Source organism: Salvelinus fontinalis, chromosome 40, assembly GCF_029448725.1.
Source record: "Salvelinus fontinalis isolate EN_2023a chromosome 40, ASM2944872v1, whole genome shotgun sequence".
In the NCBI taxonomy this organism is placed as follows: Eukaryota; Metazoa; Chordata; class Actinopteri; order Salmoniformes; family Salmonidae; genus Salvelinus; species Salvelinus fontinalis.
In genome coordinates, this window is record NC_074704.1 from 9419125 (window position 1) to 9436197 (window position 17073).

The 17073-nt window shown below is 46.8% G+C and overlaps 1 protein-coding gene across 1 annotated transcript; it reads right to left on the minus strand.

The window, feature by feature from the left end:
• Positions 1-253: 253 nt before the first annotated feature.
• Positions 254-11336, minus strand: LOC129839777 (amine sulfotransferase-like). Its single transcript, XM_055907415.1, has 7 exons — positions 11110-11336; positions 10042-10256; positions 9754-9880; positions 2203-2297; positions 1625-1713; positions 1391-1482; positions 254-939 (listed from the first exon to the last, which is right to left on the minus strand). The coding sequence occupies exons 1-7, from the start codon at positions 11294-11296 to the stop codon at positions 773-775; spliced, it is 972 nt and encodes a 323-aa protein (XP_055763390.1). The 5' UTR covers positions 11297-11336; the 3' UTR covers positions 254-772.
• Between the last annotated feature and the right edge of the window lie 5737 nt (positions 11337-17073).

Sequence of the window (17073 nt, forward strand, 5' to 3'; positions counted from 1 at the left end):
ATATTCAATTATACAGTTCTATTCAACTCTATTCAATTATACAGTTCTATTCAACTCTATTCAATTATACAGGTCTATTCAACTCTATTCAATTATACAGTTCTATTCAACTCTATTCAATTATACAGTTCTATTCAACTCTATTCAATTATACAGTTCTATTCAACTCTATTCAATTATACAGTTATATTCAACTCTATTCAATTATACAGTTCTATTCAACTCTATTCAATTATACAGTTCTATTCAACTCTATTCAAGTTTACTTTATTATTCAAGTTTTATTCAATTCTACACTTCTATTGAACTATATTAAATAATACTGTTATATTCAGTTCAACAGTTATATTCAATTATATAGTTCTATTCCACACTATTCAATTCTACTATTCAATTCAGCAGTTCTATTCAATTCTACACTTCTATTGAACTATATTAAATAATACTGTTCTTTCAATTTAACAGTTCTATTCAATTATATGGTTCTATTCAATTATACAGTTATATTCAATTGTACAGTTCTATTCAACTCGATTCAATTATGAAGTTCTATTCAATTAAAACAGTTCTATTAAGTTCTATATAATTTTATAGTGACACATGTTCTATTAGATTCTATAGTGACAAAAGGCCTGTTTTCCAAATGGCACTCCATTCCCTATATAGTGCACTACTTTTGACCAGGGCCCATATGGCTCTGATTAAAAGTAGTGTATTAAACTGTATATGGAAATAGGGTGCCATTTGGAACCCATCCATGTTCTATTCAGATCTATAGTGACAGGTGTCCTCCGGGACCGATGGTTTGGGTGGCTCTGTGATGTTGGTCGATGTCCCAGGTGAACCTTAGAGGCAGGTCCTTCATCTTCTCATCAAACACCTGGTCGAAGCGTTCACTCTGGGCCACCGTCAACGAGTTCTTCCAGTCTCCTATGGTACCTGTGCAGAACACACACACACGCACGCACGCAAGCACACGCACATACACACACACGTGGACATACAGACGGATGCACATGCGCACGCACACACACACACACATATTCAGATGAGCCAAAGCAATACAAAACAAGTGCTGATCTAGGATCAGGCCCCGTATTTATAAAGCCTCTCACAGTAGGAGTGCTGATCTAGGATCAGGGAGCATATTTATAAACTTTCTCACAGTAGGAGTGCTGATCTAGGATCAGGGAGCGTATTTATAAAGTTTCTCACAGTAAGAGTGCTGATCTAGGATCAGAGCCTACCTGTCCATTCGTCTTATCAATTATGATCTAAAAGGGGAAACTAATCCTTTATCAGCACTCCTACTGTAACTATTTGTGTTTGTATGTACAGTATGTGTGCGTTGTGTGTTTGCTCATGTGTGTGTGCGTGCGTGTGTGTGTACCTTTCCGTAGGAAGTGTCCTTTCTCCAGAACGAGCACGTCTTTGGGCAGAAACTCGTAGTTGGCTTTTGGATCCTTTTTCATGTTCTTGAACCTGTCAATCAATCAATCAATCAATCATGAAGAATCAGACAGATCATATTAGATTCGTCCTCATTGAGGCTGTTCATTTGGCAGCATACACAATATACAGAGTCAAAAAGACAGGATAGAGCACATAAACAACAATTTCCAACCTGGCCTTCTCAACAATGTGGTCAATGGCCGAGGGGGTCAGGTCCTTCCCAAGGAAATCACAGATATCCACCACCACTGACCTCAGGTCCTGAGAGAGAGGGGAGGGAGACAGAGAGAGAGAGGGGGAGAGAGAGAGAGAGGGGTGAAGAGAGAGAGAGGGGGGAGAGGGGAGGGAGAGGGGGGTGGGGAGAGAGACAGAGAGACAGAGAGAGAGAGAGGGGCAGACATTAGGTAGTTGCCCTGTATGTCATACAGCATAAAAGTGTTTCTCAGAGAGAGAGAGAGAGAGAGAGAGAGAGAGAGAGGGGCAGACATTAGGTAGTTGCCCTGTATGTCATACAGCACAAAAGTGTTTCTCAGAGAGAGAGAGAGAGAGAGAGAGAGAGAGAGAGAGAGAGAGAGAGAGAGAAACAGACAGACAAGGAAGCAGACAGAGAGAGAGAGAGAGACAGACAAGGAAGCAGACAGACTGCTTGAGTCTGCTTCCCAAATAGCCCCCTATTCCCTACTTACTGCACTACTGTTGACAAGAGGGCCCTGGATTCCATTTGAGATGCAGGAAAACCCTTTACTGTACCTTGATCATGTCCTCGTACTTGACAAAGAGAATGTCATACTGCTCTCTCTTGGTGTACCACTCACGGATGTGATCGAACCACGATCCACCCACCACTGTCAACAACACACAGACACACAGGCACGCTATTGGACAGGACGTAAAACATCTTTAACAGTGGCTGACTTTTATCCCCCCCAAAAAAACATATACAGAAAGAGATCATGCGTACAAAACATCTTCTTGTTTATGCAGATATCAACGATGTAAAAGTTACAAAAGTTTACAGAGTAAGGAGCCGTTGATGTTACACTGTACACTTTACCGCACACGGTCCTGCAACACGTTTCCACCTTACTTTCCCCTGCCAGGTACTGCTATGTGACATGTTTTGTTGGATTCCAATTTGAAATCTACTTCCGGTCACTATATTAGAACATATTGATCGCGCTACATGTATGAGACCTCTATGTGTTTAGGGTGTCGGTGGAGCGTGAACAAGGAACTGTGCATGGAAAGTTACTGAGAGAGACAAGGAGGACTTTGTGTCTGTTCACATATGTCATTGTTGGTTCAGTCTGTTCAAACATGTCATTGTTAATACATAATAGATAAAGAAGGGAGGGGAAGGGAATGTCTCTGAATAGACAGGCAGCCTGTGGAACTAGGGAGGAGCGAGGACTTTGGCTCAAAGTCAAGTCAACAGATGAAGTGAGAAGAAACCTCTGTGAGGGGAGGAGCAGATGGGTTCAACCTAGAGCTGTTGATTCATGATGTGTGGTACATAATTGCCTATAATCATAAATCAAACACATTTGAGTAACCGCCTTGGTGTGTGCATTATTATGTATACTGGTTTGTATGTTTAACCTTATGTTCCACTCCAAAATGTCTATCCACAAGTCTGGGAGAGAACGTATAGTCCTAGGCCATTTAACTATGCATTATATCTCACCACCACGCCTTTCCATTTCCTCCTCTCTCTGCTTTATTCCTTTCTGGAGCGCCCAGAGGGGTTGTCAACTGTTTAGTGAAATATGTTTCACTGCGAAAACATGTTACTATCGATGTTCCTGAACAGATTTCACTTGGTTCCCCAAATGAATCACTGGGTAGCTGCAGGAACAGGGTTGAAGAGCCCATTGCATACAGAGTTTGGGCGGTACATCACCTGTTGTGAAGCGAGAGCATGCTCCCCAAACAGGAACATCACCTGTCAGACAGTGAGAACATGCTCCACAAACAGGAACATCACCTGTCAGACAGTGAGAACATGCTCCCCAAACAGGAACATCACCTGTCAGACAGTGAGAACATGCTCCACAAACAGGAACATCACCTGTCAGACAGTGAGAACATGCTCCCCAAACAGGAACATCACCTGTTAGACAGTGAGAACATGCTCCACAAACAGGAACATCACCTGTCAGACAGTGAGAACATGCTCCACAAACAGGAACATAACCTGTCAGACAGTGAGAACATGCTCCACAAACAGGAACATCACCTGTCAGACAGTGAGAACATGCTCCACAAACAGGAACATCACCTGTCAGACAGTGAGAACATGCTCCTCTAACAGTGGTTGATGCTTGGAGGGAAATAAGTGTTATTGTATTTATTTCTCAGCTTCTCATATAAGCGCGGCTCTGCTATGAAACCGAAGTAGCCTACCTGGCATCATTAAAAAACGGACTGTCGGGAAAGCGCGCACCCTCCATTCCCAATTACACAGATGGTACCCGAGCCCTCTGAGACGACTCGTTCCGAGGTACAGTAAGTGCTACTGTGCAGATGTTTTCTTCACTGACTAGTGAGCAACAGCAAGCAATCCTGAACGCGACCGGAGTTTAAGGCATTTGGCCTCTGTGCTGTTGCTCAAATTGACTAAATGTTAGACCATTTTTTGTTGTTGCATTAAGTTCAGTGTTAAGTAACAGGGACAGAACCAAAAGTTATGCAACTAAAACCCATGCCATTTACAATAGGTCCAGCCAGTAATCATACCGGGCTCATTCGTTATGGTAGCTGGGATAGAACCGATTTTGGGTTTGGATAATCTATGTGAAATGCCAGGGGAATGGATTCTAAAAAGTAACAAGTTAAAGTTGGCACGACGACCAAACACTCCTCGCACGCAAAAAAACCCCGCTTTGGTGAGAAACTTTATTCTGTCTTATTATGAAATAGCTTTATTAACGAGGTGGGAGGAGTGGTCTCACGAGAGAATAAAGTAGAGTATTGTCACGTTCCTGACCTGTTTTCCTTTGTTTTGTATTCATTTTAGTTGGTCAGGGCGTGAGTTGGGTGGGTTTGTCTATGTTTGTATTTCTATGTGGGGTTTTGTGTTCGGCCTGGTATGATTCTCAATTAGAGACAGGTGTGTATTGTTTGTCTCTAATTGAGAGTCATACAAAGGCAGCCAGGGTTTCACTGGTGTTTTGTGGGTGTTTGTTCCTGTGTCCTCACAGGACAGTTGAAGGTTAGTCACATTTGTTGTTTTGTAGTTTTGTAGTGTATTGTTTTGCTGTTTTCATTAAAAGATGGCTTATTTCCCTCAATCCGCATCTTGGTCCTATCCATGCTCCTCCTCGTTTGAGGAGGAGAACAACATTGACTGCCTTTACAGAAACACCCACCACAACAGGACCAAGCGGATTGAGGAGAGAGAGAAAGAACTAAAGCAATGGAGAGAAGAGGAATGGAGTTGGGAGCAAATTTTCAATGGAGAAGGACCCTGGGCTAAGGTGGGAGAGAATCGCCGCTCTCGGAAGGAGAAGGCAGCCACAGCCCAGGAGCGCAGGTATGAGGGTACGCGGCTAGCACGGAAGCCCGAGAGGCTCACCCAAGAATTTCTTGGGGGGGGGGGGCTAAAGGGGAGTGTGGCGAAGCCGGGTTGGATACCTGAGCCAACTCCCCGGGCTTGCCGTGGAGTAAGAGGGCGTTGTACTGGTCAGACACCGTGTTATGCGGTAAAGCGCACGGTGTCCCCAGTACGCGTGCTTAGCCCAGTGCGGGCTATTCCACCTTGCCGCACTGGGAGGGCTAGGTTGGGCATCGAGCCGAGTGCCATGAAGCCGGCCCAACGTATCTGGTCTCCAGTACGTCTCCTCGGGCCGGTGTACATGGCACCAGCCTTACAGGTGGTGTCCCCGGTTCGCCTGCATAGCCCAGTGCGGGCTATTCCACCTCGCCGCACTGGCAGGGCTACGGGGTCCATTCAACCTGGTAAGGTTGGGGAGGCTCGGTGCTCAAGAGCACGTGTCCTCCTTCACGGTCCGGTATATCCGGCGCCACCTTCCCACCCCAGCTCAGTACCACCAGTGCCTACACCACGCACCAGGCTTCCAGTGCATCTCCAGAGCCCTGTTCCTCTTCCACGTACTCTCCCTATGGTGCGTGTCTCCAGCCCGGTGCCTCCAGTTCCGGCACCACGCACCAAGCCTCCTGTGCGTCTCCAGAGCCCTGGACGCACTGTTCCTTCTCCCCGCACTTGCCCTGAGGTGCGTGCCCTCAGCCCGGTACCTCCAGTTCCGGTACCACGCACCAGGCCTAGAGTGCGCCACGAGAGTCCAGTGTGCCCTGTTCCTGTTCCCCGCACTCGCCCTGAGGTGCGTGCCCTCAGCCCGGTACCTCCAGTTCCGGTACCACGCACCAGGCCTATAGTGCGTCTCAGCCGGCCAGAGTCTGCCGTCTGCCCAGCGGTGCCTGAACGGCCCGTCTGCCCAGCGCCGTCTGAGCCATCTGTCTGCCCAGCGCCGTCTGAGCCATCTGTCTGCCCAGCGCCGTCTGAGCCATCTGTCTGCCCAGCGCCGTCTGAGCCATCTGTCTGCCCAGCGCCGTCTGAGCCATCTGTCTGCCCAGCGCCGTCTGAGCCATCTGTCTGCCCAGCGCCGTCTGAGCCATCTGTCTGCCCAGCGCCGTCTGAGCCATCTGTCTGCCCAGCGCCGTCTGAGCCATCTGTCTGCCCAGCGCCGTCTGAGCCATCTGTCTGCCCAGCGCCGTCTGAGCCATCTGTCTGCCCAGCGCCGTCTGAGCCATCTGTCTGCCCAGCGCCGTCTGAGCCGTCTGTCTGCCCAGCGCCGTCTGAGCCGTCTGTCTGCCCAGCGCCGTCTGAGCCGTCTGTCTGCCCAGCGCCGTCTGAGCCGTCTGTCTGCCCAGCACCGTCTGAGCCGTCTGTCTGCCCAGCGCCATCTGAGTCGTCCGTCTGCCACGAGCCATTAGAGCCGCCCGTCTGTCCCGAGCCAGTAGAGCCGTCCGTCAGTCAGGAGCCGCTAGAGCCGTCCGTCAGTCAGGAGCCGCTAGAGCCGTCCGTCAGTCAGGAGCCGCCAGAGACGCCCGCCAGTCAGGAGCCGCCAGAGACGCCCGCCAGTCAGGAGCCGCCAGAGACGCCCGCCAGTCAGGAGCTGCCAGAGACGCCCGCCAGTCAGGAGCTGCCAGAGACGCCCGCCAGTCAGGAGCTGCCAGAGACGCCCGCCAGTCAGGAGCTGCCAGAGACGCCCGCCAGTCAGGAGCTGCCAGAGACGCCCGCCAGTCAGGAGCTGCCAGAGACGCCCGCCAGTCAGGAGCTGCCAGAGACGCCCGCCAGTCCGGAGCTGCCCTACAGTCCGGAGCTGCCCTACAGTCCGGAGCTGCCCTACAGTCCGGAGCTGCCCTACAGTCCGGAGCTGCCCTACAGTCCGGAGCTGCCACTCAGCCCGGACCTGCCGGAGTCCCTCAGCCAGGACCTGCCGGAGTCCCTCAGCCAGGACCTGCTGCCCCTTATCCCGGTGCTTCCCCTTGTCCCGGTGCTGCCCCTTGTCCCGGTGCTGCCCCTTGTCCCGGTGCTGCCCCTTGTCCCGGTGCTGCCCCTTGTCCCGGTGCTGCCCCTTGTCCCGGTGCTGCCCCTTGTCCCGGTGCTGCCCCTTGTCCCGGTGTTGCCCCTTGTCCCGGTGTTGCCCCTTGTCCCGGTGCTGCCCCTTATCCCGGTGCTGCCCCTTCATTTAGGTGGGGTTAGTGGGAGGGTGGTCATTGGGAGGGGGATAAAGAAGCGGGGATTGATTATGGTGGGGTGGGGACCGCGTCCACCGCCAGAGCCGCCACCGTGGACAGACGCCCACCCAGACCCTCCCCTAGACTTTGTGCTGGTGCGCCCGGAGTTCGCACCTTAAGGGGGGGGTTCTGTCACGTTCCTGACCTGTTTTCCTTTGTTTTGTATTCATTTTAGTTGGTCAGGGCGTGAGTTGGGTGGGTTTGTCTATGTTTGTATTTCTATGTGGGGTTTTGTGTTCGGCCTGGTATGATTCTCAATTAGAGACAGGTGTGTATTGTTTGTCTCTAATTGAGAGTCATACAAAGGCAGCCAGGGTTTCACTGGTGTTTTGTGGGTGTTTGTTCCTGTGTCCTCACAGGACAGTTGAAGGTTAGTCACATTTGTTGTTTTGTAGTTTTGTAGTGTATTGTTTTGCTGTTTTCATTAAAAGATGGCTTATTTCCCTCAATCCGCATCTTGGTCCTATCCATGCTCCTCCTCGTTTGAGGAGGAGAACAACATTGACTGCCTTTACAAGTATGAAGGAGCATTTGTAACACATTGTGTTAAGCACCTGCATTGGGGTGGAATTACCCTCGTAATGTTTGTGCATTAATAGGATGGGCACTGTAGCGCGGCAGTGGAGGGTAAACTCCAACTACCCCCGTTTTACCCTCCTTTCGCAAGTAAAGTCACGCAGCATCATTGAGGAAAAGACAGTCCAGTATTGTACTGGCGTAAATATTTACACTCAGTGGCAAGAAGAATGCCACCATGCCTATTCGGGTACGTTCGTAAATTCGCTTTGGCCATCTACTCCGATTTCAGAGCGGAGTAGACTTCTCGTCTGAGTGTGCCAGAGCGCAGAATAACTGATGAATTTACAAACGCTCAAACATGTTGAATAATGGCCGGTGTCAGTAAACGTCGACAAAAAGTTGCCCAAAATAGTTTATTTGGGGTATCAGGTTAATTGTGGGGGTCTGCATACTGGGAAATGTATAGCATTGAGATACCGATCTGGCATTAACATCCCACTCATGGAAGTGTAATACAGGGACAAACGGGGGCTGTACTGAGAAAAGTTAATGCTAGAAATATAAGATACTTTATGTTAACATTAGCGGTACATACTGTATGTCTCCCGTTCTGTAAATGTACATTCTGCCACTGTCGGTTGGTGCTACGGGGATGTCTTACATTCTAGTGATAGACTGACTGAAGCACTAGGGACTGTCATCCTAAATGACTGCCATCCTGAATGACTGTCATCCTGAATGACTGTCATCCTAAATGACTGTCATCCTAAATGACTGTCATCCTGAATGTGGGTTGGATGATTTATAAATAGTTGTAATTATGATTCGGAAAGGCTGTAAGGAGAGACAGAGCGCTGCTGTGAGGGGAGGACAAAGGGAGGGCGCACGACTCATCCTGCAGGTGGTTTCTAAAACAAATGAGTAATTAGTAAGAATCCATTGGGAACTACGGATGACATGGAGTGGGGGATCCACCAGTGTGGGAACAGCAGTGTGGGAACAGCAGTGTGGGAACAGCAGTGTGGGAACAGCAGTGTGGGAACAGCAGTGTGGGAACACCAGTGTGGGAACAGCAGTGTGGGAACACCAGTGTGGGAACAGCAGTGTGGGAACAGCAGTGTGGGAACAGCAGTGTGGGAACAGCAGTGTGGGAACACCAGTGTGGGAACAGCAGTGTGGGAACAGCAGTGTGGGAACAGCAGTAAACATGCAGCCTGAGGGGGAGACTGGATACACACATGAGGAGGTGTATAGAGCCTTCATTTTTGTGGATCCCAGCAGAGGATGTGGATCTGCGGAGTGGGAATCGTCATGTTGTTTAACTTCGAGTTGAACTATTTAATAATCAGTTCAATGTTTTGTGTTCTCTCTCTTTCCTAGTTTTCTTTCCTACTATCACTCTCTTAGGAACCCGAAAGAGGAAGGGAACGTGAACATCTCCAACAGAAATGTAATTATCGGTTGTATATAGGAGGAACAATGAAAGATGGGGGGGAAATGACAAAGGTGATCGGTGTGGTTATAACTATGATAAGAGGGCCTTATTGAGCCTTGGGTGTAGACAAAGCACGATATACACACAGAGGCCATAGGCCTCGGAGGCGTGAACATATTAATCAATTGTGAAAATATGAATCATGTTTTCTTTTCTGTTTTATTTCGAAGCAATTTCACAGTTGATGTAATGTTGAACAGTATGGAGTCACGATTCAAAGAAAAGGGGACTGTTGGGTGGCAATTTGAAATGGACTTATTCCTGTCACTATATAAGACCGTATTGACGACATGTATAATAACTATATGTCTTCGAGGCAGGAGGGGAACAAGGGACTGTGTGGAAAGTTACTGAGAGAGACAAGGAGGAGTTTACAACGTTTCTGTTTGTTCAAACATGTCACTGGTACATTATAATATCTCAAGTAGGGAGGCGAAGGGTTATTACTGTTTGTTAACAAGAAGCTAACAATATCATTAAAACGTTGTCGTAATGACATATAAGGAAAATACTTCACAATAACTTACTTTTCCCTGTCAGGTACTGGTCATAGAAATCCTGGAAGCTGATGGGTGTCTCCAGCTTGCTCCACACGTGACAGAAGTGGTAGTAGGACACCATGTTGTCCTTCGGGTTTCTCATCACGTACACAATCTGAACACCACAGAGGAAGAAGAGGAAGAAGAAGATGACATTATTGTCATTTGTCACAGATACACTGGGAAGTCCTCTTTTTTCCTTTATCTCAACCCCTCTTTGGTGGGCGGGCTTTACCCGTTTCCTGGTCATTCTATGTGTCGGCTTGGTGGTTGTACCTTGGGTCTCTTGGTGTTCAGGCTGGCGGGCAGCAGGTCTGGAGGCAGGTGGGAGATGAAAAGTCTAGGTGCGGGGCGCGGGCGCTCGGGGCGGGTGTCTGGGTACTCTAGCCAGGGCATCTTCTCCAGGTTGGTGGAGCTCTGGTCGGTGCCACTACTCTCAGGGTAGGCCGCCTCCACCACCTGGACCAGGATCTGCTGGGTCCATATCGTACCTACACACACGCACACACACACACACACACACACACACACACACACACACACACACACACACACACGCACACACACACACACAGAGAGAGGAAAGTTATTGCACTACGCCTTATATTGAGGGGTTTATACAGTATTATGTGATAATTGACGTGGAAGCTGCAGCCCTTTAACTTCCAAGACAAATGTCCTTTCATGGAAAATAAAGTTATGTTTATTAAACACACATCTTTATTGTCCCAAATGGGACATTAGTGGTGCAGTCTAGGTAAAACACCATTAAAAACAATAACCACCATCTCATTTTTGTCAAATTCTATAATTGTTTATTCGACTTAGAAAGTGTGGAGAAAGTTGAGTAGATCAGTGGGGGGAAATCCCAGGTAATCCGTTGTTATATTTGAATTTAATTGAGCAAAATGTGACAACTCTGAAAAGGGTGTGAGGACTTTCACTAGGCGATCGGTGAATCTCAAACCAACCCCTTGCTCTTACCAACTATGTCCTTACCAACAATGTCACATGCTGAGAGGAAACTCATAGGGTGACTTCCAAAGAGCGGCGAGGGTATCAATAAACCCATCGACTTTGGAACACACTTGTGACTTGAATAATGCAATTTTGTTCCACATTTAAGCAATATACAAACATGGAATTCAAATGAACAAGTTCCCCCTGTCATTTTACAAGATATAAACCTCCGTAATAGATGACATTTTAATTTGGAGGTGTTTAATTTATTACTATACATGTAACCGGCCCTTACTGAAAAATATGTGGCAAAAGCTTAGGCTGGTGAATCTCTCGATTGTTTTTCTTATCATTTTTATCACACACACACAAACACAAACTCACCTGATTTGGGGTAGGAGACGAGGAAAATGTCCGTTTCTTGAATCTCAAAGCTCTGGAGGGAGTCGATGTACTGGGGGTCGGTCTCCCCCACTGTAAAGTTGCACCCTCTGTGTGTGAACAGGTAGGGACTCAACAGGTCCAGCCCTTCCACTGATGGCGGAGAGGTGTGGTCTGGAGAGTGAAACATGACGACAGTTGACTAGACAATTGTGAGGAATGAGAGCAGCAGAACTGGGAGGTATCTATTATATCCAGGTCTTTCTACTCTTCAGGTTGGAGGAGGAGGAGAAAAGAGGAGGGAAGAAGAGAGGAGGGGTAGAAGGACGTTTACAGGTCTTTCTAGTCTTCAGGTTGGAGGAGGAGGAGAAAAGAGGAGGGGAAGAAGAGAGGAGGGGTAGAAGGACGTTTACACGTCTGTCTGTGCCTATTATGTGCTTTCTGAAATTGTGCATCTGTCAAAATGGCTCATTCATGCCATAAATCACCATCCACCAACCTAATAATACCAGTAATACCAGAAACATGGCCGGGGGACATTCCTTGCATTGCTTGGACAAAAGGAACACCTACGTGAGAATGCTGTTTATTGACTACAGCTCAGCGTTCAACACCATAGTGCCCTCAAAGCTCATCACTAAGGACCCTGGGACTGAACACCTCTGCAATGTTTAGATATTACTTATTGGTGATGGGCGGAGATATGGAGACTATATCAGTTGCATTTTTTTTCAAACCGATATCGATATCATATCTGTTTGAATGAATGATATTGCTGATACTGTGTGGACTTTACTTCCACAGCTTCTTGAATTCCAGACAACTTCTTTCTGATTGTTCTGATTGAGGCTGGAAAAGATGTGCGCTGAGAGTCGGGAAGCAAGTTCAGGGATGGCTCTAATAAATAAATGAAACAATGAACACGTAACACAAACAACGCACCGACATGAAAACAGTCAATAACACCCGAGGAAAGAACCAAGGGGAGTTACAGACGTAGGGAACATAATCAAGGAGGTGATGGAGTCCAGATGAGTGTCATGAGGCGCAGATACGCGAGACGATGGTGACAGGTACGTGAGACGATGGTGACAGGTGAGCGAGACGATGGTGACAGGTGCGCGAGACGATGGTGACAGGTGCGCGAGACGATGGTGACAGGTGCGCGAGACGATGGTGACAGGTGCGCGAGACGATGGTGACAGGTGCGCGAGACGATGGTGATAGGTGCGCGAGACGACGGTGATAGGTGCGCGAGACGACGGTGACAGGTGCGCGAGACGACGGTGACAGGTGCGCGAGACGATGGTGACAGGTGCGCGAGACGATGTGACAGGTGCGCGAGACGATGGTGACAGGTGCGCGAGACGATGGTGACAGGTACGCGAGATGATGGTGACAGGTGCGTGAGACGATGGTGACAGGTGCGCGAGACGATGGTGACAGGTACGCGAGATGATGGTGACAGGTGCGTGAGACGATGGTGACAGGTGCGCGAGACGATGGTGACAGGTGCGCGAGACGATGGTGACATGTGCGCGAGATGATGGTGACAGGTGCGCGAGACGATGGTGACAGGTGTGCGGGGTAATCAGCAGCCTGATGACCTAGAGGCTGGAGAGGGAGTATGCACTACCGTTCAAAAGTTTGGGGTCACTTAGAAATGTCCTTGTATTTTGAAATAAAAGCTTATTTTTTGGCCATTAAAATAACATCAGATAGATCAGAAATACAGTGAAAACATTGTTAATGTTGGAAATGACTATTGCAGCTGGAAACGGCAGGTTTTTTATGTCAACAGTGAAGAGGTTTTCAGCTGTGCTAACATAACTGCGAAAGGGTTTTCTAATGTTCAATTAGCCTTTTAAAATTATTAACGTGGATTAGCTAACACAACGTGCCATTGGAACACAGGAATGATGGTTGCTGATAATGGGCCTCTGTACGCCTATGTAGATATTCCATAAAAAATCTGCTGTTTCCAGCTACAACAGTCATTTACAACATTAACAATGTCTACACTGTATTTCTGATCAATTTGATGTTATTTTAATGGACAAAAAACGTGCTCTTCCTTCAAAAACAAGGACATTTGTAAGTGACCCCAAACTTTTGAACGGTAGTGTATGTGACAGAGGCATGTGGGAATGTTCTGGAGGCCTAACCTACACAACCAGTTTCAATACAATGGTAAGCACGTTGATGGCTCATCAGAAGGCTGGTAATTATGCTAAATTGAGAGGATTTTGTTCATGCAGGAACATGTATTCCATTTGACAGAATAGTGTCGGTTAAGAGCAAGGATAAACTGATATCACGATATGCCTTGCTCATATCAAAAAATACCGATATTTGTGCCCATCGTTACTACTTATACTTTTATACTATTTGCATAAATCCCAATGCATTTCAATGGCCATAGACTTCAATGGTAAAAATGTCCACTGTAACTTGTCTTCAAGTGTTTAATGTAGAAACGCCATTCAAACTTTAAAATGGGCGGACCCCTCTGAAATAGGTTGTATAAAGCTTTTTGATACCATTTGTACTTTCTGAACTATAAAAGCTCCATCGGCTTCAACGGGAAATATTTGGATATGCCGCTGCTCTTGATCCCTTAAAGCTACCAACACCAAAACAACTTTTAAAAAGCGCAGGCTGACTGTCTTCAGGTTGCTTGAAAATATACTTTTTTTTACTTCTTATATTTTTCACACTACAAGCTCAGAGTTTTCAAACCCAGAGGCCCAACGGGTGTTAAGTGATAACGCCAGAGAAGCCGTTGTTTTAAGGATATATTGGCACGGGTGTTGTTAGGCCCGAGACGAAGTCGAGTTATAATAACTCCACACCTACAAACAACCCCAAAATAACTCACTTGAACTGACCCATAGCCTTTGACATCCGTATTACTGCATAACTACTAAAACCACTACTACTGCCATCATTACCACAACGATAAATACTTCAAGACCACAAGCACAGACCTTTCCGTCATTTTCCAGTTATCAATGTGCTTGCTGTGCAGTAATGCAAACAAATGTCAAATTACAGTCGTGTTCTTACTGAATTATAGCAACGTTTTATTTGATTTAAAATCCAGTAAGATGTATCTGAAGTAAAATGACCATCTCCATACCTGGTCTAGAACGTGTTCTTGCCTGGAGCTGTAGAACTGGTAAAACAATCTCCACACAGTACCTGGTCAAGAATATGTTCTTGTTTGGAGCTATTAAACCTGTAATGCAACTTGCAACATGTTCCTTTATCCACAGGTTACTATCTACCTGAGCTGCTCATCCAGTTTTCACTGTATCCACCTAAGGATCATTGGAAAATTGTTTTCTACCTCCAAAAGCTTCATAACACACATTATAGCTTTAATATTCCCGCCAGCAGAGAGTTTAAAAACAGATTATATTATTTAAGATGCTGTAGTACTCACTCTATACTAGCCCACTAGAATCCACTATACTAACTCCCCACCTACAAACCACCCCGAAATAGGTCACTATAACCAACCCATAGCCCATGCTATTTTATCAAATCAATTCTCTGTAATTATTATTACGTGATTAAATTAATCATGTAAATGTAATTAACTAGGAAGTCGGGGCACCACGGAAAATCTTCAGATTACAAAGTTATAATTTTCTGAATATAACTCTTCAGATATTTTAATATCTGATCAATTAGTCTTCTATTAATGAATTATTCTTTACCTTACATCAGTCTCATCTGAACGTTGTAAATTGTTGGTTATCTGCACAAACCCAGGCTTTTTTTTAATAAATCACCCATACACCAATTGGCTTAATCATTTATTTACTAACTAACTAAATAATCACAGAAATGCATGAACAAACAAACAGTAGATATTGGTTACTAACAATGATAGGGAAGGTTCCCTAGTGGGCTAAACTGATATGACGGCTTGGTGGACAAAGGGAAGGGGGTGTTGACTGAGAAAGAGCGGGAAAGACAAAATGGATCCCTACACACAGTGGATAATTATATTAATTGAAATGCTAATCATTTGCACATGAACGCTCGCTCATTCGGAAATAATTGCAATCAATATATTTATGCCCATATGTTGTTGTGATCTTCTCTGTTGGAATCATCAGTCCATCTGTGGGAGAGTCAGTTCATCAGAGAGTCTCTGGTTACTCATGGTGGTAGCTCTATCGGTGGCTCTTGATAATGCCTGTTGTAATGGATACGTCAGGCGTCCATTGTTCTTAGAGTAGATGTTTCGGCGGTTGTCGGTATTCGCATCCCAGGTTTACATAATTTCTAGCTGCAGACTAGTGATTAGTATCTAAGATTTGCTCTTATTCTGTAGGGGTTGAGAGTCTCAGAGTTGAACCATTTCCAGCCGTGTAGCCAATGCTCCAAGCTGCATAGTTTTCTAGTGTTGGTACTCAACTGTTCGCAATCACAGCTCCCGCTGTGGGTTTGCTTAGTCTTAGTACACAAACCTGTGCCACCTCAGCTTACACAGAGGTATGCGTGGTCTGAAGAGGATTTCCTCAGGGGGGGGGGGGGGGGGGGGGGTTATTCGTAACAATAGAAAAGGTGGTTCCATGACGCCAGATCATGTCTGTGCTCACGGGGGCGTGGCCGCTGACTAGTTAAACTTGACAGGGAATACAATTCTCTCACATTAAAAGGTTAACATCACGTTACATAATTTCACAAATAGTTTCATCTTTACTCATTCATTTTATACAAGAATTAGATGCAAACACCATAATTGAGAAATGTACACATTCAGAGATATAGTTATGTGTGTTTCCTGTCCTTCGTGAGGTCACCAAATGAAACACACTCAACATAACTGTCACTTAAGTGTCCACGGCCCCTTCCCACATTCTCACAAGTGGACATAGAGTTTAATTTTCCCATTTTGGGGATTTAGGAGTTCGGCCACGTGAAATCCTTTTTCCACTCTGTGGTCTCTCTCTCTGCATGAAAACGGGGAGAGAGTCTCCGCCAGGAATTTACGACCTGAGATAACAGAACCTGGGTGTAGGAGAGAGTGAGAGAGGGGGAAGCTACGATCTACACCCAGAAAAGGGCCACGTCATGACACCTATAACAACCATATTACTACCACTACTACTACAACGTGTTCTACTGCAGTCACTTCCACTACTTCTACTATTTCACAACCAGAAATACTTCAAGACATTTTATTATGGAAATGTCATTTTCAAGTGTTGTGTTGCAGTTTCCCTGAACGTCCATAGGGATGCAGTGTGACCCCAGGTTTTAGCGGAGGATGTGGAAGAAAGCACAGAACCATAGGCCATGATTCAATGACCGAGGAAATGCATTGACTGACTAACGCATTGAGATGTCACGGGTGCTTTGTAATTGACATAACCTAACATTCACAGTGTTTATCCTGGATGGATCTCTGAGAATGTCTTTAAAAGGTGTATTTCCAGTAGTTCAGTGTGCAGGGGGAGGGGGGAGGGGAGGGGAGGGAGGCGGGAGGGACGGAGGGAGGGAGTGTGAGGGGGGGAGGGGGGAAGGGGGGACGGAGGGGGTGTGGGGTGGGTTGTGAAGGGACGGAGGGAGGGTGAGGGGAGGGAGGGAGGGGGAAGAGGGAAGGGAGGCGACGGATGGAGGGAGAGGGGAGGGAGAGGGGGAAGGGAGGGTGAGGGGAGGAAGGGTCCACACACACACAGAACTGTGACATCAGATGATTGCATAAACACAACTGAAAAATAGAGACAACAATGTGTGAGCACTCCCAGGAATAGACAGACAGACATTATTAAGACAGGGTGAGATGTATGAGCAGGGCTCGTCATGCTTTAGCAAGTGCAATGAGGAGGGAGGGAGGGAGGAAAAGGGGGAGGGGCCGTTCCCATGGAAACTGAGCAGTCAGCACATTTGTATGTTTTTCTGTGGACCCTTCTTGTTGGCATCCCATCCCGTGGTCCCAACCTGCTCTCT